The sequence below is a fragment of the Phodopus roborovskii genome, unplaced genomic scaffold, assembly GCF_943737965.1.
Source record: "Phodopus roborovskii unplaced genomic scaffold, PHOROB, whole genome shotgun sequence".
Taxonomy (NCBI): Eukaryota; Metazoa; Chordata; class Mammalia; order Rodentia; family Cricetidae; genus Phodopus; species Phodopus roborovskii.
This window is the reverse complement of record NW_026126636.1, coordinates 13,122,148-13,143,265: the sequence shown is the minus strand read 5'-3', so window position 1 is coordinate 13,143,265 and position 21,118 is coordinate 13,122,148. Positions and strand designations below refer to the sequence as shown.

Here is a 21,118-nt window from a genome sequence, read left to right as displayed (position 1 = left end):
TTTCTGAGATTTTGGTCAAGCTGATCTCCCCTGCTGTATTTAGTGATTAACCTGAAGAGAGTTCTGGCTGCCACACCCAGGCACAGGAGGTGTGGTCCAACCTCATCCTCAAATCATTAGCATTACAGATTGACTCTGAAGCCAGGCAGCATAAAAGCATGTGAATTTGAAGAGAACTTCATAAGGAGCAGAGCAGAGTCCTGGAAACATCAGATCCCAGTGCTTCCAGGAACTGCCTTGAAATTCACCCTAGAAGGAGGTAAGTTTGGAGAATAGAAACATTGGGCTTCTTGGAGGCTTCAGTATGTGCGTTTTTGTGATTGATTGTGTATTTTGGGAGAAGCTGCTCACAGCTATGAGGAGATGTCATTGCACAACATTTCCTTTTGGTTTTGTTCTTTGTTTATTTGCTTGGTTTTGGATATTGAAGACAGGGTTTCTCTGTGTAAAACCTTTGGCTGTCCTGGAACTAGGTCTGTAGGCCAGTAGACCAGTCCCTGTACAGATATCCCTGCCTCTGCCTCTTGAGTGCTAGGATGAAATCATGAGACACCACTACACAGATTAAAAAAAAAAAAAAAAAAAAAAAAAAAAAAAACCTTTCTGATCAAGGGTTTCATCTTCTGTCTGAATCCTGAAGATGGGAATGTACTCTCATTCTTTGTGTACATTACTTTGCTATCTTATGAATTTAAGGTTGCTGGCCCTTTCCTTTACATTTATTTATTTATTTATTTGGTTCTTTTCTTTGTTTTTATTTTTGGTCTTTTGGGTTTGTTTCTTTTTTCTAGATAGGGTTAACCTGTGTTACTTTGGACAATTCAATGCATGATCCTCTATAGCATAGTCTGGCCCGGAGATCTCCAGATCTACAGAGATCTCCCTGGCTCTGCTTCTGGAGTCCTTGGATTAAAGGTGTGTCCCGCCAATGCCTGGCCATTGGTATTCCCTTTAATGGTTTTCTTATGAAAGTGTTTTTCTGTGGCACTTTTGATTGGGAGACAAGAAGGAAACTTAAAATGTGAGGTTCAGCAATAATAACTTCACATTTTAAAAAGGGGTGAACAGATACCTCTTATTTCAGGTCTTTCCATCCTCAACCCAGGATTTTTCTCCCTGGTGAGTCAGGTACCATTCCATCCCATGTTCTCTTTGCTCTGGTATTTGAAGTAAAATGTGTAAGACTATGATTAAGGATTTATTGTAAGAAATGATGGAAATGTGGTAGTTTGCTGTCTTTGCCCCCCCCCAAGTCCATAGGGAGTGGAATTTAGGAGGTGTGGCCTTGTTAGTGGAGACTGGATGACACACACCTTTAATCCAGACCACGGGGCTGGAGGGCACACCTTTAATCTAGACCACATCTTTGCCAGGAGTCAGTCAGTGTGGGGGTAAAATTTGAGATTACATACACTTGAGAATCAGTATATTCCCATTTCACTGAAGGAGTTAGCAGTCTTTTGGAGGCTCCAAAAACCAAGATCAAGCACCAGGGATGAACCCTGATCACATAACCCCGGGCCCAAGATGTGCCAGACTTCGTTGACTCCCCATGGGAAGCATTGCCCACTCTGTGGGGTGGAGAGTGACATTAGCATAGAGTGGAGGTTAGAGGAGCAGGAGCCAAGGAGAGACTGGGAACCGGGACTGATATCTAAAATGAGAAAAGATTAATTTTAAATAAAACAAATTCATGAAAGGAAAACATCAAAGATGTAGTATTAGCCTCAGCTCCAGAACCAACACTGTCTTCACGACTCCTTACTCCCCTCCATTATGGACAGAACCTGTGAACTGAACTGCAAGGGAGCTACCATAATGAAATGCCTTTATAAGAGCTCCATGGTTATGGTTATTGCTTATCAAGGAACTACTAAAACCGAACTTAAACAGGAACCATTAATGACAAAACTGTGAGTAGATTTTTTTTTTTATTTCAACATGTACCTTCTTTTAATTCATAGCTCTAACCATCCACACATTTCTTTTACAGATCTTGGCGTCACGTGACAGATATTTGACTGCCATGGGTGAATGAATGTTCCTGAGGCATCTAAGCACAATGGCTTCTCAGCACAGAGAATCACTTAAGACCAATACACAAGAAAATGACCATGTTTTAAAAAACATGGACTTTATACCAACCAAAGATTCTTCTGTGCACCAGGAAGAAGACACCTCTAAGTTCGCAATGTCTGAACTCAACATTCCCACACAAGGCAATTGCTCCTCCTGTGCAAAGCAGGAGTTACAAAACCTCTGGGAAATGTTCACCTCCTGGCTGCAGCCAGAGAAGCAGACCAAGGAGCAGATGATTGCCCAGCTTGTTTTAGAACAGTTTCTGAAAACTGGGCACCACAAGGACAAGACTGCCATGAAAGAGAAGTGGGAAGCAAGTGGCAGAAACATGGGGAGATTCATGGAGGGTTTAACGGATGACTGCTTGAAGCCTCCAGACATGGTGAGTACCGAGGGGGGCGGGGCAGTTAAGTCAGTAATCAAGACAGTTATTTTTATGTGTGGGAAAGTAGGAAGTTTTAGTTATTTTATCTGCGATGGTATATGGCCACACCAAAATATTCCAAATTGAGCTTTTCAACCTCTCTAAATTCATGGGAATAAAAGAGAAAGGATCCCATGACTTGCATAATCCTCATGATTATATTTAATGAATTTGCACAGTGGCAGAGAGACTGGGAGAAACACTTGACACACTCCTTTGCTGGATTAGCAGAGAAAGTGTGGGATTCCAAGATGTCTCTTTTAGGGAGGTGCTCACATTTGAGTCATGAGAACTGAGTCGGAATCTCAGCACACATTTGAAATCCTCCCTCCTCCCTCTCAGAACATGCCCGTGATCTCAGAACTGGGAAGGCAGAAACTAGAGATCCTATTGGGGAATGGATTTCTCGATTATCTGTTCCATGTCATTGAGATACCCCGTCTATAAAGTGAAAGTGGGTTCTAGTTCACACTCATGGGGGATCCCAAATTGACAGTCCATTCTCCCTAAGCTCTATCTAGCTCAGGTCCATCGTCTCTGTGAGCCCCCCACCACACACACACACACACACACACACACACACACACACACACACACACCAGCATTCAAATCATCCCTCCTCCCTCACTTCGACTCATCTCCAGAGCTCAGCCCAGTGCTTTGCTGTGGCTCAGCGAATCTTCTTCCATCAGTTGCTGGATGTACCTTCTATGATGACAACTAGCGTAGTAAATAATCTGTATGAAGGGGACGCCCCATTCAGACTCCCTGTCCCCTACTGATTGCAGTTTTAGCTGGAGTCATCCTTGTAGATTTCCAAGAACTTCTCCAGCCCCAGGTTTCACCCGAACCATTTAATGGCTCTCTGTACCAAGATATCTGTCACGGTCCTCCCCTTCTATTCTCCTAGAAACTAGTTCTTGTTCCCTCATGTTCCCATCCCCATTCCCTTCCTTCCACCACCCTTCCCAGTTTACCCAGGAGATCTTAACTATTTTCTCTTCTGGGGCCCCTCTTCTGTCTTTCCCTCTTTCTTTCATTTTTATTTTTTATTTTTTATTTTTTATTTTTTTAAGGGTAGCTTTGCTTTTACCTTACTTCTCTGGAGTTGTGGATCGTTGCCTGGATATTGTTCGTTTTACATATAATATCAACTTGTGAGTGAATACATACCTTCTTTCCTTCTCTGTATATGAGTTACCCAGATGAGGATGGTTTATCCTAGTTCTTTCCATTTGCCAGGGAATTTCATGATATCATTGTTTTTAAATGCTGATTAGTTCTACATTGTGTGAATGTACCACATTTAGAACTTTCCAGGTTCTAGCAATTACAATTCATGTTGCTATTAATGTAATTGAGGAAATGACTTGGTGTTATCATTGAATATCATTTGGAAATAAGCCCAAGAGTGGTATTGCTGCATCTTTTGGCAGATTGGTTCCCAGTTTTCTGAGCAACGGACATTCTGATTTCCAAAGTGGCTGTAGAAATGTACCCTCCAACCATAAATGGAGGAGGTTTCACCTTCTCTACATCCTCTCTAACATAAGCAATTATCTGTAAATTTTGGTGCTATCCATTCTGATGGGCTAATAGGTATCTCAGACTCATGTTATTGTACATTTCAGTGATGGTTGGTGATGTAGAGCCCTTCCTCAAAGGTCTTCTGTTGAGAATTCTCCGTTTAGATCTGTACTCTGTCTTCTAATTGGGTTATTTGGTGTCTCCCTTCTTTTGTTCTCTGTATCTTGGCGGTCAACCCTCAGTTAGATATGGGCCCTGTGAACAAGTTTGCCTATACTCTAAGCTTCCATTTTTGTCTCACTGAGCATATGTTTGCCTACAGAAATGTCTCAGTTTCAGGAGGTTCCAAGGATTGATTGGTGCTGAGTCTGTGCCGCTACTGTTACATGTAGTAAGTGGTCTCCAGTGCCAATCCTTTCGAGGCTCCTTCCCACCTGTTTTTATAACAGTTTCATTGTGCCTGGATTTATGTTGATCCACTTGAACTTGGATTTCGTGCCCAAGGAAAGATAACTACCTATTTGCATTCTTCAACCTTTCAACGGGCAATTATGCCATCACTGAATAATATGATTCCTATTTTTCATTACATCATTTTGATCTTTTTCAAAGAACAGGTGTTTGTAGGTGTGTGCATTAATACCAGGCATTCAATTTGATTCCATTTGTATACCTCTGTTTTTAAATCAATACCAAACTGTTTTCATGACTACAGTTTTATAGAAGAGCTTGAGCTCACTGTAGGTGACACCACTATGTTCATTGATTCCTTGTAGTGCTCTTCCTCCGTATTGATATCAGCCCTTGCTTTGATTATTTCCTGGTGTCTACTATTCCTGGGTGGGTTTGCTTCTTTCTTTCTGTTTTCCGGTGTGCTGTTGGTCACTATTGTAAAGAGTTCTCAGTGTTCTTTATGTAGGAACTTAGTGCTGTGAAATTTCCTCTTAGCACTACTTTCTTTCATAAGTAGTCCCATAAGTTTGGGCATGTTTCATTCATTTTTGTTGAATTCTCAGATGTCTTTAATGTCTTTTTTGTTTCTTCCTTGACCCAGAGATGATTCAGTTGAATGTTGTTCAATTTCCATGAATACCTACCTAGGCTTTCTACACTTAGCATGGCTGTGGAATTCTAATTTTAAAGCCAGGGGTTTCAGAGCCAACTCAAGAAGTTCCAAGTAGCTGGAGGCGGTGTTGGACCCACACTCTGACCCAAAGCTCACACAGAGCAGTGGGCCATACAGGACAAAACCACACCTATTTTTCTCTTAAGTCCATTTCATTCAAAAAATTTTCTCAACCCTTTTCTCTAAAGTAATCTCTTGTTTGAGAGTGGTGTGTGCCTTTTATGAAGCAGAACGATTGGTCCTGGGTTTCTTCCCCTTTCTGATACCCTTTATAGGTTGAGACCATTGCTATTAGGACATACTAATAATGAATGTTTATGGTGGTGGTAGTGTTTGTGTGTTTCCCTCTTTTGGGATTTGCTGGTGTGAGGGTGTCTGTTGCCTATGTATTTGTGGGAGCTACTGGTTTCCTTCTGTGGGAATTTTCCTTCAAGTACTTTCTGTAGGGTTGGATTTGTGAATAGATATTGTTTGAATTTGGTTTTGTCATGGGATATATTGTATTCTGTCTAAGGTGGTTGAAAGACTTGGTGTAAATAGTAGTAGGGGCTGGCATGCGTGGTATGAGAATACCCGTAGAACACTAAGTTTCAGGACCTTCTGGCTTTTGCAGTATCCATTAGGAGACTGGTGAAGTTTGATAGATCTTCTGTAAATATTACTTGTCCATTTTCCTTTGCTACTACGATTAGTATTCCTTTTTCAGTCTGTATGTGTAATGTATTGATTGTATACGGTGAAGGGTCTTCTTTGCGTTTTGCTTCAGCCTTCTTGTACCTTCGTCCACTTATCTTTTTTATGTTAGGAAAGTTTTCTGATTTGATTTTTTTGGATATCTTTTCTGTGTATCTGAGCAGGAATTCTTCTCTTTCTTCTTTCCCTATTATTCTTATGTTTGGTCCTTTTATGGTGTCTCAGATATCCCGGAGGGTGTATTTAACATTTTCTTTCTCTGATGAAATTATATCCTCTATTGTATTATCATGCCCGAGACCCTGTCTTCCATCCTTTGCATTCTATTTGTTGTGCTTGCATGTGAAGTCGCTCTTTGTTTAACCAGATTTCCCATTTTGAGCATCCCCTCATTTGGTGATTTCTCCAGTGCCTCTATTTGCATTTCCAAGTCTTGCTCTTAGTCCTACACTTGTTCATTTTTTCTTGGTTCTCTTGGCTTTCTTAGTTTCTTTATGATTTGTTTCTTTGAAGTTTTTGTTTGTGCTTTCTTCCATACCTTTATGGGAAAATCACATTTACTCCTTAATGACATCTCTCGTGTTTATGAGGTTATTTTAATATCCTTTATTTCTGCTTCATCTGTGTTGCGATGGTCTGCCGTTGCCGTTATATCCCCACTAGTTTCTGTGTCTACCATTTACTCTTTACGCTGTTGACTGTATTCTTGGACCACCAGCTACCCTTCTCTTCCTCTGATTGGTACAGTTTGAGCCTGTGCCTCTGGGTCTCTCCTCCTTAAACAGGTTCAGATGGGGCCTGTGGCTCCAGGGGTTGCTCTCCCTCCAGGTAAATGTGGTCCTGTGACTCTGATGTGCTTTCTTCACCAGGTGTATTGAGGGAATATGTATCCATTAGTTTCTGATGCAACAGGGGATGTTTAGGTAGGGATCAAGGAGGAGGAGGATGGGCAGCCAGTAGTGCTGCTGCAGATGTTTTAGAGCACTCACTGGAGTGCACTCTGTGGGCCTTGTCACTGAGAGCACCTCTGTCCTACCAGGAGCTTAGATGCTCATCCCTTCCTCCACGTGTATGGCAGGAGTGTGTCTCTCTTGCTCCCTGCGAGTGGGGGTTAGGGTTGGGGGAATTTCATAGGAGAATGGTGTGGAAAGGACACTGGGGCAGCACAACCCGGCTTGGGGACAAACGTGTCCCCGCAGGCTGTGGTGTGGATATCAGTGCTGTTACCTCTGCTTTTCAAGTGTGTTCTTAGTGTTGTCTGCTACTTCACCCTGCTGTTTATTTGAGGTCTCCCTCTATACACTAGTTAGAGTTTCACACTTTCCTTTATTCCGCATTTGACTCCTCTGATCTGATTTTCATATCATGATAGGAACGAGTCCCCCATTAAAATGCTGCCACAATTTCCAGTCGTGTTCTCAACAGCAGAGGCAGTGTGTTTATGTGGAAATGTTGTATGTGTTTGAAGTGTTTCAGTCATGTGTGAGTCGTGTTAATGGACTCTACAGTATGTAACCAAATCAGCTAAGTAATACAGCTATGATTCCTAGGGTATCATAAGCTAGTGGTGGTGGTTGTTACAGCTAACAACAAAAATTAGACAACACAAACTGTAAATAAAGCCCACGCACGCAACAAAGTTAATGAACAGTTGTAGGTATAGGGACCGCTGACATACTAAGGGCTGAGAGTTGAGAATGGGAGATGCTCAGATAATTGAGTGAAAAATCCAAGATTGCTGAACATGAAAGCAGAAAGTTAAATCGCCAATCCAGAGTCAGAATAGCAAAATGCCACCGAGTACAAAATTATGGTAGACATCCCAAAGATTCCAGTAAGTAGCATGACTAATCCGAGGCTGAATGCTTAATTAGGAGCTTCATCTAGAGTATCAGAAAGAATATAGCGACAGTATAGAGGGAGGGGCGTCTGGGCACAGGGCGGTAGCCACAGATAGTCAGCGTCACAGAAAAAGTGGAAACAAGGAACTACAGATTACAGCAACACAAAGAAACACTAGCAATACAATTCTTATCTTCCTGTTAAACAGAACAAAGTGTATTCGAGCAGACAACTCACTTCAAGTAAAGAAGATAAGGGAGAGCCACAGGCAGGCTCTTTTGTCTCTCCCAATCTCCAGTCTCCCTTCTTGATTTCTCCTATACTGCCTTGGTGTCTTTCTTTAAGCCACGCATTTTGTCATAGTTACCCTAGCTTGGCTGTGATGGGGACAATCTTTGGAATCATGAGAACAAATATTAGAGGTGAAGGCCCCACTTTTCAGATTGGACAAACCTCATCTCTCATCAGTCAATGTATTGATCGTTTTGGCCAGACACCAGGGAAACCCAATCTCCCCCTTTCCTTGGGAAAAATGACTCAACAGTTGCAAATACAGTGAGAATATTTCTTTGAGCTAACATAACTTGTGAATGTTAGGATAACCCTACGAGAGAGGAGAGACATAGACAAATGAGCTAACACACAGCCCAGTTATCCCATACAATGAGTTGGAAGGAAGCATTTCTGTAATCACTAGATTCAATGACCTTGATTATCTGGCTTTTTTTTTTTTACAGGTCCATGTGTCTATGCAGGGAGAGGAAGGACTCTTCCCTGCACATATGGCGTTGAGTGAAGTAATCACGCTTCTGAAATCACTTCAGTCATCAACAGTATCAACACAAGAGATTGCAGGATCACACTTACAGATGTCCCCCAACACTTTATTAGCAACAAGTGAGTATCAGGAAGGTGCACAGAAGAGGGGTGTTGGGTGGCGACCCCTTCTTGGGCACGCTTTCATAGACTGTCTTGTTTGCACAGGATGTGAACACATTGAAGATGGCTACAACAATCCTCTAAACCTTTGCAAAGAAAATAGCAGCGATAGTAGTCCTGGAAATGAAATGGATTCCATTTTCATTATTCTTAAGGAGAAATGTCCTGAACCAGAGCAAGGAAGTGTCTCTGATGGAATCCCTTGGGATTCCAGAAGTTCACATCAAGACTCTCCCAGGTACCATGAAGTTTCTCAGAGGGCATCGTCTTCTGAAGCTGTCCCCAAGGAGGAACTAAAATCAGAGACTATGGATCCCATGGAACATGTGGAAGCAGAGATTATCAAGAGGCCAGAACAGATTGAACACTGTCAGAAATGTGAGGCCAACCGCACATGTGAGGTTCACCAAGAGAGACTCCACGGAGTGCCAAAGACATATAAATGTGACCAATGTCCCAGAAGTTTCAAGTACCCTTCAATACTTTCAGTTCACCAGAGAAGGCACAAAAAGGAGAGGTCCTTTTTTTGTAACAAGTGTCACAAGGGCTTCTATAACCTCTCGGACCTAAATGTCCATTCAGTCACCCATGAAGGAATGAAACCTTTCGCATGTAACACATGTGGGAGATCTTTTAGCCATAAAACCAATCTCCTAGCGCACGAGAGGATTCACACAGGAGAGAAGCCCTACAACTGCTCCAAGTGTAACCACAGTTTCCGGCAGTCTTCAACGTATCACCGTCACAGGAGGAATTGCCACAAATCAGACTGAACTTTGCACCTTCCTCGGGAGAGGCTAGCTTGCTACAGGCTGATTTTGCTACCTGCACAGGAAGGAGCTTGTAGCCTCCACACAGCAAGCAGCCATTAATGGTGTGGTGTGCAACTTCTGTATTGTCCCATCTGGAGTCCCATTCTATTGTCATGGGCCCTTCAAGATGAAATCATATTTCTGTTGACTAACATGTTCTAATGCCAAAAGTGTCTTATAATTCTTGCCTCATATATTAAAAAAGTAAATGAATAGCAAATGCCTTTTATTATACTTGCTTTCGTGTGTGTGTGTGTGTGTGTGTGTGTGTGTGTGTTACATTCTGATTTTTTTTAATTTTTCTCTAATTTCCTATCATGAATGGACAATACAGGACTTGATTGTGAGTACTTAAGTTTTACATTGGAAAATTAAGATTATAGACCAATCTGCATCACCTCACACATTCCAAATAACACCTGTCTCCAGTTCTCTTCTGTAAAGTTGGCCGGACTGTGGCTTAACATTCTCTGTGACTTCTTCTACCATGTTCTGTTTTAAATCCCCAGTAATATTAATCTTGCCTTTAAGGGTGCTACTCTCTAGATGGTCTTCCATTCCATGAGTGATTACTGATTAAAATTCACCCTGATGTTCCTCATGTGAGTAGACAGGGTTCTGCCTTAACACAAAAATTTCAGTTGCTAAACATCATTCAGGATTTGCCCCATTGTTCCCATTATTGTTCCACTACAACCGTCAAAGCTGTAATCGAAGGACCCCTTGAAATTGAAGGAGTAGTGATAGCTGTATGGCTGATACCTTCTTTTGACAAATGTATTTTTTTAATTGAGAAACAAACAACTTACATATCAATCCCCCATTACCTCTCCCTCCAAAATTCCCATGTCCTTTAACAACCACATCAACTCACCCCCCACATACCTGCTCCCCAACCTGTAAGGAGTAAGGTTTGTTCCACCTGCCTCCTGGTCTTGTCCCACCGCCACGCCAGCCCCAATTAACACACTGAGACCATGTACTTGATATAATTGGCCAGGTACTAGTTTCTTATCGGCTAGCTCTGTCTTAATTATTAACCCATTTCTATGTATTTCCACGTGGTCTTACCAAGGAGAGGCGGCTGGCAGTTCTGCCTTTTCCAGACTTCCATCTTGACTCCTTCTTACTACTTCCTCTTTCCTTCTTGTCTCCTAGTCCCTCCTATCATCCTTTCCTATTGGCCAACAGTGCTTTATTCATTAACCAGTATGAGATGCATATATATATATATATGCATCTCCCATCACCAACCTTTACTCTGAGTTAATGTATGTGTTTAAGGTAGAGATAGATTTCTTGTATGCAGCAGAAGGATAGATTCTGTCTTTGTATCCATTCTGTTAGCCTGTGTCTTTTTTTATATGGGAGTTAAGACCATTAATATTGAGGAACATTGATGAATGTTGATGATTGATTCTTGTTTGATTTGGATTTGGTGGTGGTGATGGTCTTGTATATAGATTCCCTGCACCCTTTTTCTTTTATTTTCTTTTAATTTAAGTTTTTTGTTTAATTTATTATTTTACATATCGATCCCAGTTCCCTCTCCCTCCCTCCCTCCCTCCCTCTCTTCTTCCCTCCCTCTTACCCTCTTTGCCCTCTCACATGCACCCTTTTTCGTTTGGTGTTTAGTGAAGTGGATTTATCTATTGCCTATGATTTTGTGATTGTAGTTAACTTCCTTTGGTTGGAGTTTTCTTCCAGACCTTTTGGTAGAGCTGGTCTTGAAATATATAATGTTTAAATCTGATTTTGTCATGGGATATCTTTTTTCTCCATGATAATGATTGAAAGATTTGCTGGGTATAATTGTCTGGTCTGGCATCCATGGTCCCTTAGTATTTGTAGAACATCTATCCAGGACTTTCTGGCTTTTAGAGTTACCATGGAGAAGACAGATGTAATTCTTATTAGTCTACCTTTATATATTACTTGGCCTTTTTCCTTTGCCACTATTACTATTTTTTTCTTTATTGTGTAAGTTTGGTGTTTTGATTATAATGGGACCAAGGGGACTTTTTTGTGTCCAACCTACTTGCTGTTCTTGAAAGCTTCTTGTACTTTCATAGACATATCCTTCTTTAGTTTTGGAAAGATTTCTTCTATGATATTGCTTAATATATAGAAAAAATTGTTTTCTGTACCTTGAGCTGTATTTTGTTGCCTTCTTCTATATCTATTATTCTTAGGTTTGACTTTCTCACAGTATCCCACATATCCTTGGTATTTTGTGTTAGGGAATTGTTGGTTCTAAGATTTTCTTTGCTTGATGACTCTATTACTTTTAGTGAGTCCTCAGCAGTTTAGATTCTCTCTTCCATCTCTTCTATTCTATTAGTTATACTTACATCCATCTGTAGTTCCTGATCATTTGTCTAGCTTTTCTATACCCAGCATCCCCTCATTCTATTCCCTTTAGTGTTTCTCTTTTACTTTTCAAACTTTGAACTGGTTTAATTGTTTCCTTTTTTGTTTGTTTTTTCTTGTCTTTCCTTGCTTTCTTTAAGAGATTTATTATTATTATTATTATTTGAATTTGGTTTGTCTTTTCCTTCATTTCCTGTATTTTTGTTTGTTTTTTCTTCCATTTCTTTAAGGGATTTCTCTTTTTCTCTTTGGGGGTCTCTATCAACTTCATAAGGTTGTTTTAAGGTCCTTCTTTCTGCTTCATATGCATTGGCATTTTCAGGTCTTGCTAGTGCAGAGTCCCTAGATTCTTGTGGTGTCTTGTTGGCCTTTCTGTTATTGAATGTGTTCTCAAACTGTCATATTCCCATCACTTCTTCTAGTTTCTGCAGGTGGGGATCTCTCTCCTGTCTCTCTCCTACACCCTGTGGGTGTAGGTGGGCCAAGACTTCAATGTTGGCAACTTTGGATGATCCAGCCCCTCTTGGCTTTGCCCTCACCCAGAGAGTATAGGGGTGGCAAAACTTTGATCTGGGCAGACTACGGATGTCCCTCCCTGCTTGGGAGTGTCCACTATATGTGAATCAGACCCTGAAATCTCCAAGGAGGGGATGGGGTGCATGGGACCTAAGAGGAACCCACACTTACCTCAAGGGTATAGATTATTAGGTGGCGCTGAGACTGAGATGCGGGCAGACTACAGATGGCAGGCCTAGGCAAATGTTTTCCATTAATGAACTCCAGAAACTATCAAAAGATAGTAATAAGGAATAATATCTATATTATTAAACAGAGTTCTGTGCTTCCACTGACTGAGTTGTTGGGATCTGTTAATATATTGGCAATATCCCTATGAAGGCTGAGCAGAGTTCAAGTATACTGTATACTTTTAGTGGATGAATGGTGACATCCCCCAAAGTAGATGGTGCTTAGTGCTGTCTTAGAGCAAGTCACCAGGAGGCTTCAGTTATTAAAATTCAGAATTTCATCAACTGAAAGGGATGCTAACAGAAGCTATGCCTTTTCACATTGAAGATTTTTGCATTTGGCTTTCTAGTCCCTTTTTATATAGCATGTTCTCCTGTCTGTTTTCTTCATGATGAGATTGTATTTTAGGAGATTTAGGACCTCAAGATTTCAACATTAAAGATTCCTAGATTACGTTTGTGGGGTTATACAGAATCCTGGATTAGAACCACAATATTCTTTATGTTTCCAAATAGGGTCCTATCCCAAGGCTGGGGGTTAAGTAACATGAGTATCAGAGGGAAAAAATATAAATTTTACCCAAGTATGGGCCTTTCAGTGAATCCTAGGGAATTTTTCCTCTGTAGGAACAGTGACACAGAATGCAATGGTAGTAATCAACCATCTTTCCACCTGAATATAATGTCTACTACACAAGATGGAACTCGTAGCGGGCACCATTTTCAGGTCTAAGAATATGTGAGTAGAAAGGTGATAGATCCAACTAGAGAACAAAGTACTATTGTTGTACTTAATATATAAAGTATATAAAAGAAAACTATCCCCAAAATTCTTTAATTTTAAACACATAGCGAATCCATTAACCCTCAATATAGGAGGTTCTCTTTGCATTATATGGGATTAACACAGTTACTCAAAATTTATAAATTTGCTGTGAGGAAGAATCTTCACAATATCATCCCTAAATGGGACAACTCTGTCATACCTCCTCCTATCAAGCCTCAGAGACCATTAAAAAAAAAGGGAAGAAAAAAGATTGTAAGAGCCAGAGGGGGTGGACCCCAGTAGAACTGTTTTAAGGATACCACGGCACACTTGCAAGTATAAACTCAAAGTGCTTCTGACAGTATACATAAGACCTGAAAAAGATAAATCCTGACACATTCTCTGCGCATGAAAGACACAGATGTACTGGAAGCCCTACTCCTAATTAAGAGATATTGGTAGCAGTGGACTGAGATAAACGTGTTTTTTTGTTTTGTTTGTTTGTTTGTTTTTAGAAGTGACCCTGAGAGACCACTCATATTCTGGCAGATATCCCTACCATCAAACACATATTAGTGGCACAAAGTACACGTGATAAGTTAAAAAAAAAAAAAAAGAAAGAAAAGATCACATATTTTGATAGAATAGTGATGGGGGAATGGAAAAAAATAGGAAAGAGAATTCTCAAAGAATAAAATATCTTAATAATTAATTGTAAGGAGTAAGATTTTCCTTTGCCGGCTTGGTCTCACTGCGGCGCCAGCCCCAAATAACACACAGAGACTCTGTATTAGATATAATGCTGTTGGCCAGTTACTTGTTTCTTATTGGCTGGCTCTGTCTTAAGTATTAACCCATTTCTATTAATCTAAGTACTTCCACATGGTCTTCTCTTACCGGAGAGCAGGCCCAGACCTCTATTCTCCAGCCTCTCCATGCTGACTTCTCCCTACTACTTCCTCTTTCCTCCTTGTCTCCTAGTCACTCCTATATTTCTTTCCCATTAGCCAACAGTGCTTTATTCATCAACATATTTACAGAATGACATCTCCCATCAATAAATATTTTCTATTGTTGTTTCAAGTGAAATACACAGCTACGTGCAAGGTATGTCATGGTCCTATCCCTATATACATTTGTATCCACGTATAATTCATTTCAGTTTAGATAATTTTTAAGCTTCATCACTCTTCAATTTTTTTATGTATCTTAAAAGCCTCTCCTTGTTTAGTGTATTATAAATTTTTATCATAGTAGGTTCCTTAATATAGTAAGTATATGTAGAATTTTATATGAATGTTTTAGTAAATTTACTTTTCTTCTTCTACACACTCATTTCATGTTGCACTTTGTATAATGTATTGTTGTTAGTAATTGATCCATAGTTATCACTATAGCCTTTACCTCTCAATTATAATAATGCATATTTCCACAGCATCATACATATCAGACCATCAAGAAAGTAAGGAAAGCCAAGAAAAAAAAAACAATGAAACAGTTGAACGAAACAACACAAAACAGTTCAAGTCTTGAAAACCGAAATAGAGACAATAAAGAAAATACAAACTGAAGGAATGCTGGAAATAGAAAAAACTGGGCAAATGATCTGGAACTACAGACGCAAACAAAACCAACAGAATACAAGAGACAGAAGAGAGAATCTCAGGCGCTGAAGATAAACTAGAGGAAATAGATTTATCGACCAAAGAAAATCTTAAATCCAACAAATCCTTAACACAAACATCCAGGAAATGTGGGACACTGTGAAAAGGCCAAACCTAAGAATAATAGGCCTAGAAGAAGGCAAAGAAGCCCAGCTCAAAGATGCAGAAAACATATTCAACAAGATCATTAAAGAAAACATTCCCAATCTGAAGGACATGCCTATGAAAGTACAAGATGCATACCAAACACCAAATAGAACCAAATAGACTGGACCAAAAAACAAGACAAAACAAAAAAAGTTTCCTCATCACATAATAATCAAAACACCTAACATACAGAATAAAGAAAGAATATTAAAAGCAGGGAAGGAAAAAGGACAGGTAATATATAAAGGCAGACTTATCAAAATTAAACCTGCCTTCTCCATATCCAAGGCCAGAAGGTCCTGGATAGATGTTCTACAAGTACTAAGAGTCCACAGATGCCAGCCCAGGCTAATATACTCAGCAAAACTCTCTATCTCTATAGGCAGAGAAAACAAGATATTTTAATAACAAAGCCAGATTTTCACAATATGTATCTACATAAAGTTCTGGAAGGAAAACTCCAACCCAAGAAAGTTAACTACACTCACAAAGACATAGGCAATAGATGATCCCACTTCAGCAGAATCCAAGGGTAAAGCAGGACAAATATATTCACAACACTACTGCCAACAACAAATCTAAAACAAACAAACATTAACAATCAATGGTCCTTACTTTCCCTCAACATTAATGCTCTTAAATTGCCTATAAAAAAAACAGAGGCTAACAGAATGAATACAAAGACAGAATCCATCCTTCTGAATCATAGAAGAAACACATCTGAGCTTCAAAGACAGACATTACCTAGGGTAAAGGGTTGGGAAAAGGTCTTCCAATCAAATTGACCCAAGAAGCAAGCAGGTGTAGCTATCCTCATATCTAACCAGTTAGACTTCAAACCAAAATCAATCAAAACAGATGAAGAAGGTCATTTCAAGATGAAGTCTCAATTCTGAACAACTATTCCCCAAATACAAAGGCACCCACATTTGTTAAAGAAACACTACTAAAATTCAAAGCTCACATAAAATCTCACACACTCATAATGGGAGACTTCAACACCCCACTCTCACCACTAGACATGACCACCAGCCATCAAAGAACTAACAGAAATTATGTCCCAATTGGGTTTAAAATACATCTGTAGACCATTCCATCCAAACACAATAGAATACATCTTCTCAGCTCCACGTGGATCCTTCTCTAAAATTGACCACATACTAGGCAACATAACAAGCCTCAACAGATTAAAAAAAAAAGGAATAGCCCCATAGATCTTATCAGATCACCACTGAAGTTAACCACACTCACAAAGACACAGAAAATAGATAACCCCACTTCACCAGAACCCAAATGAAAAAGCAGGGCAAATATACTCACAATTCCACTGACAACAACAAATCTAAAACAAACAAGAATTAACAATCAATGGTCCTTACTTTCCCTCAAATTAATGGTCTTAACTTACCTATAAAAAGACACAGGCTAACAGAATGGATATGAAGACAGAATCCATCTTTCTGCTGCATGCAAGAATCACTTCAAAGACAGATACTACCTCAGGGTAAAGGGTTGGGAAAAGATCTTCCAATCAAATGGACCCAAGAAGCAAGCAGGTGTAGCTATCCTAACATCACCCTCCCTGTGGAGTGGAGGGTAAATGGGATGGGAGGGGGTCAGGGGGGATGGGAGGGATGGAGGGATAGGGGACAGGGATTGATATGTAAAATAAAAAATAATAAATAAATATATATGTATATAAAGAAATATAGGACATGAAATTGAGAAAATCATGTTCTATACATGTTATAAGATGAAGGCAGTAAAGAGAAAGTGGGAACTGATTTAAGTATACTCAAATTACAAAAATAATATATATGTATATATGTATACATAAATACATATTTAAATTGTGTTTCATGAAAAAATCCACATTTTTCACTTTCCCAAAATATTTTTATTCTATCTGTTTAAAATTAGTTTGTATTACATCATAATAAATATTCCAATACTGTTCTTCCTAACTGTGATATCAGGCTTTTCCTTTTATTCCTACTATATTTTTCTCCTGAGTACTAGAAAATGGGGAAGAATCGTTATTTGACAGTTGAACTATGAACAGTTTCAATATCTTATAAAATTTAGGGCTTTCTATTCCTTGGATGAATGTTCATATTCCTCATGATACCATGTACTTGAGACATAGACCATGAGAAATCAACTGGAAGCTTCATTATTACTGGATAGTTTTCATAGTGCTGGAAGTAATCATAAATCTTAACCAGGTGTGAACCCTGAGAGTTATAACAACAACAAGCCTGGTGAATTTATTTCATGAACATCATGGGTATAACCAACCATTTTATAATTATAAAGAAAGTCCAGTTCATAAAACGAAACCTATGCATGGCAATATTATTCAGAGACAAGTGCATGTGGATAGACCCTAGGGAAAAACATGGTTATTTATTCTGCTAAGTGGGTATAGTAATAAACTGCTTCCTATGCTTTCATCTCTATAACAGAGATTAGTACATCTCTCCACTCTTATTGGAAAAGCTCATTTTTGTACTCTATGGTGATAACACAGGAGCTCACAATTTTTAGCCTAAGAGACTCAGGAAGGTTCACAATGAAATGTTACATCTATATCATGCCTTTTCCTCTGGATACTAAGGGGTCATAATGGAAGAAGAGGCAGTAAGAGTGTAGGAAGCAGAGGTGACAGATGATGCATGGAAACAGGTTTTGTTCAGACTAAACAGGACATTGCATATTTGAATATATTTGTTCAGTCAGTATGCACAAAATCTGCAGTAAGTTAAGCTGCACAGAGTCCAAGCACAGTGGAAAGTATCTGAAAGTCCCACCCCTAGCTGAATAGCTATTGGTAGAACATGGCTTCTGGAAAGATTTAAGGATTCAACATACCAATGCTTCCTCAGGGTCCCTGGAATTAGGCACTTTCTAGATTCAGTCAGTAGACTCAGAGTTTGTTTTGTTTTGAGCACATGCTATTTAGAGAGAATAGTGGTTGGAAGATATAGGAAACAAACTTTAAAGGAGATAATGGGCAAGCACTGAACTAAAACTCATATGAATATATGAGGTACTCAAAGAAATATTTTAATTACAAAATGTTATAGTTTTTTTTCTTTTTAAAGAACTAATTTGTTTTGTGATGGAGAAGTCACTGTATCCCATGAGACAGAGAAACATCATTCACTTTTTTTAAATGAAGTTTTGACCTCACCTTCCACAGAGAATTTATTTAGTCTTCAATAGATCCTGAAAACACAGTGCCTGCTACAAAGACTTTGTCTCTGCAGAGCTATTCAAAGGAAACATTTAAGTATGTGATAATGAGCAAGTGGATAAGGGTTCATGAATTATTTTGTCTCCCAAAGCCAACATTGTCATTGCCAGTGCTGATGAAATAAAATTACAATTGTGAAGGGAGGTGAGGTCACAGACATCTACATCAGATTTGAGCTGACACTCTTACAATTGCTACTTAAGAGTCGGGATCTGCATAATGACTGCAACATCCTGCAGATGTGTAATGCCTGGTGAGTACTTTGTATTTCAGTTGGAGTGGAAGAGTCAGCCAAAGGGAGAGTCCTGGATTAGAGCTCATGACTATAGACACAGATCTGTGGAACATAGAGAAAGGGTGACTGAGAAATAGAGATGTGTTCATTGTGTCCCTACTTGTTGGTTCTTAGTGTAATATAAGTTCCTTACTGAGTGTTATAGTGGGTATACCTATCAGGATAATGCAGGTCATCTGTAAAGGTGCTGAAGGGCTGTTGTAATAAGTCAATGTGATAATTCAGCTTACCTTCCATAATGTGGTGCTTATTTTGAAGTCTTATTATTATGGTAAACTTAGGATTTTATGCTCATAGTGACAATAAAATGGTAATATAAGAAGCACACGGTCCTAGTAAGGTGCAGGATATGGATATGTTTCTGGAGTAAAAAAAAAATCTTATATGACACTACATTCATCATCTATTTATAGAGGCAGTGGTAAATTTTTACTGAATGGCTAGTGGTAAAATGATGGCTTTGGAAATTCTCTCTTGAGCTTGGAAAGGTAACAAGGAATGTAAGGTAGAGTGTAACTATTGGGCAATGACATCCAAGACCATAATAATTAATAGATAATTAACACAGTATGGAGGTGGGGTGAATTTTCACATTGACTTATTACAATAGTCCTTCAGCGCCCTCACAGATGGTCTCATTATCCTGGTGTTAACACTCAACCATTCTCAGTGGGGAACTTAAATTCCAGTAAGAACCAACAGGGACTGGCACAAGGTTAGGAACACTTCTATATTTCTCAGTCATATTTTAGTTATGGAATAAGTCTTCTGTCTTGTCTCTGTGTTCCACCAATTAGTTTTTACCTCATCTCTCTTGGATTAGACTTAATCTGTTGCTGAGCAGAATCTAACACCATGCATTCTCTTACTGTTTATTGTTGTTGTTGATAGAACATAGGGCCTTGTGCACAGCAGGCCTGAACACTACTGTTTAGCTTCTTTTATCCACAATAATGTTATATCCCATTGACCAATATACAAAGTTTCACATTATTCTGATTATTCTTTATTATCTCACATGTGCCAACTGAATTTTATTTTATTTTTGGTTTTTGGAGACAGGTTTTTTTAATATAGCTTTCTTGTTATTTTCACACCTTTTTTGACTTTTATAAATGTAGAATTCGACAGCTGTTATGATCTGACATTAGAAACATTAAGGATAAATAGATCTGTATATCAAAAAGATGTTTAGAGGCAAAGTAGGTATGGGAAGGTATTGTCCTGGAACTAGCTCTGTAGACCAGGCTGGCCTAAAACTCACAGATATCTGCCTGCCTCTGCCTCCCAGGTGCTGGGATTAAAGGCATGTGCCAACAATTCCTGGCTTGCCAGCTGAATTTTAGATTATCATGAATTTCATTATAATAGATATAATAATAAAACAATCCAGTTGTGACAATACATAGCTTTCATCTTATCATTTGTGAAGCATAGGTAGGAAGATCTCATGATCTTGAGATCAACAGGATCTACATAGGGACTTCCAGAAAAGCAAGAGCTACATAATGACACCCTGGTTGAAAAAACAACAACAAATTATTAGGAAATACAGGCAAAATTTTAAGTCAATTGTTTTAGTAAATTAATTTTCTTATCATATTATTTATTAATGAAATGTTACTATTTCACACTGCATTTTGTGTAGAGTAATAGTGTTAATGATTCTTTTTTAGTTCCCACTATCACTTTTATCTCTGCAACAATAATAATGCATATTTCCAGTAGAATCATAAATACCCAGTGTATCTTGTACTTGTGAAATTAAACTTGGAGTTGAGGCAATTTTCTATTATGTCAAACAACACTTAGAATACTATTTAGTTACAATCTTGAAAGCCTTATTGCACTTTGTATTATCTAGTGGAGTGAACACTCATGTTAAAGTGAAAACAAATTTATAGAGATGTATTTATTCATCAATCCCTACTTTGTGCATATGAATGTTTGCCTGCATGTATATGTGTACAATATGGAATTAATTGCCTACACTGGCCATAAGAAAGTGTCGCTTTCCACTGAAACAGAAGTTGCAGTTAATTGTCAGCCAACATATGGGTGCTGGGGAGCAAACTCAGGTCACCTACAACAGCTTCAAGTTTCTATACCACTGAGCCATCTACAGTCCTCTCAAATGAAAGCTTGCAGCAAAAAGAATACAATTACATAAAATAAAGTGAAAAATGTCATTTTGGGAACATAACATCTGTGTGAGAAGTAAATGTGTTTGAGAACATCTCATGACTTTGTGATCACAGACCTAGGTGACTGCATTTTTGCCACAAAATATACCTTAATGTCCTTCCCATACCTACTTTGCCTCTAAACATCTTTTTTTATATAAAGAGCTATTTATCCTTAGTTTCTAATGTCAGATCATGACGGTTGCAATACAGAGAAACCCTGTGTAGAAAAAAAAATGTTATTTGCCA

The 21,118-nt window shown here is 39.0% G+C and overlaps 1 protein-coding gene across 1 annotated transcript; it reads left to right on the top strand.

Moving 5' to 3' along the window:
• Positions 1-2,062: 2,062 nt before the first annotated feature.
• On the top strand, positions 2,063-9,403 carry LOC127238459 (zinc finger and SCAN domain containing protein 4C). The gene is made up of 2 exons (XM_051207078.1): positions 2,063-2,461; positions 8,429-9,403. The coding sequence occupies exons 1-2, from the start codon at positions 2,063-2,065 to the stop codon at positions 9,401-9,403; spliced, it is 1,374 nt and encodes a 457-aa protein (XP_051063035.1).
• Positions 9,404-21,118: the final 11,715 nt, after the last annotated feature.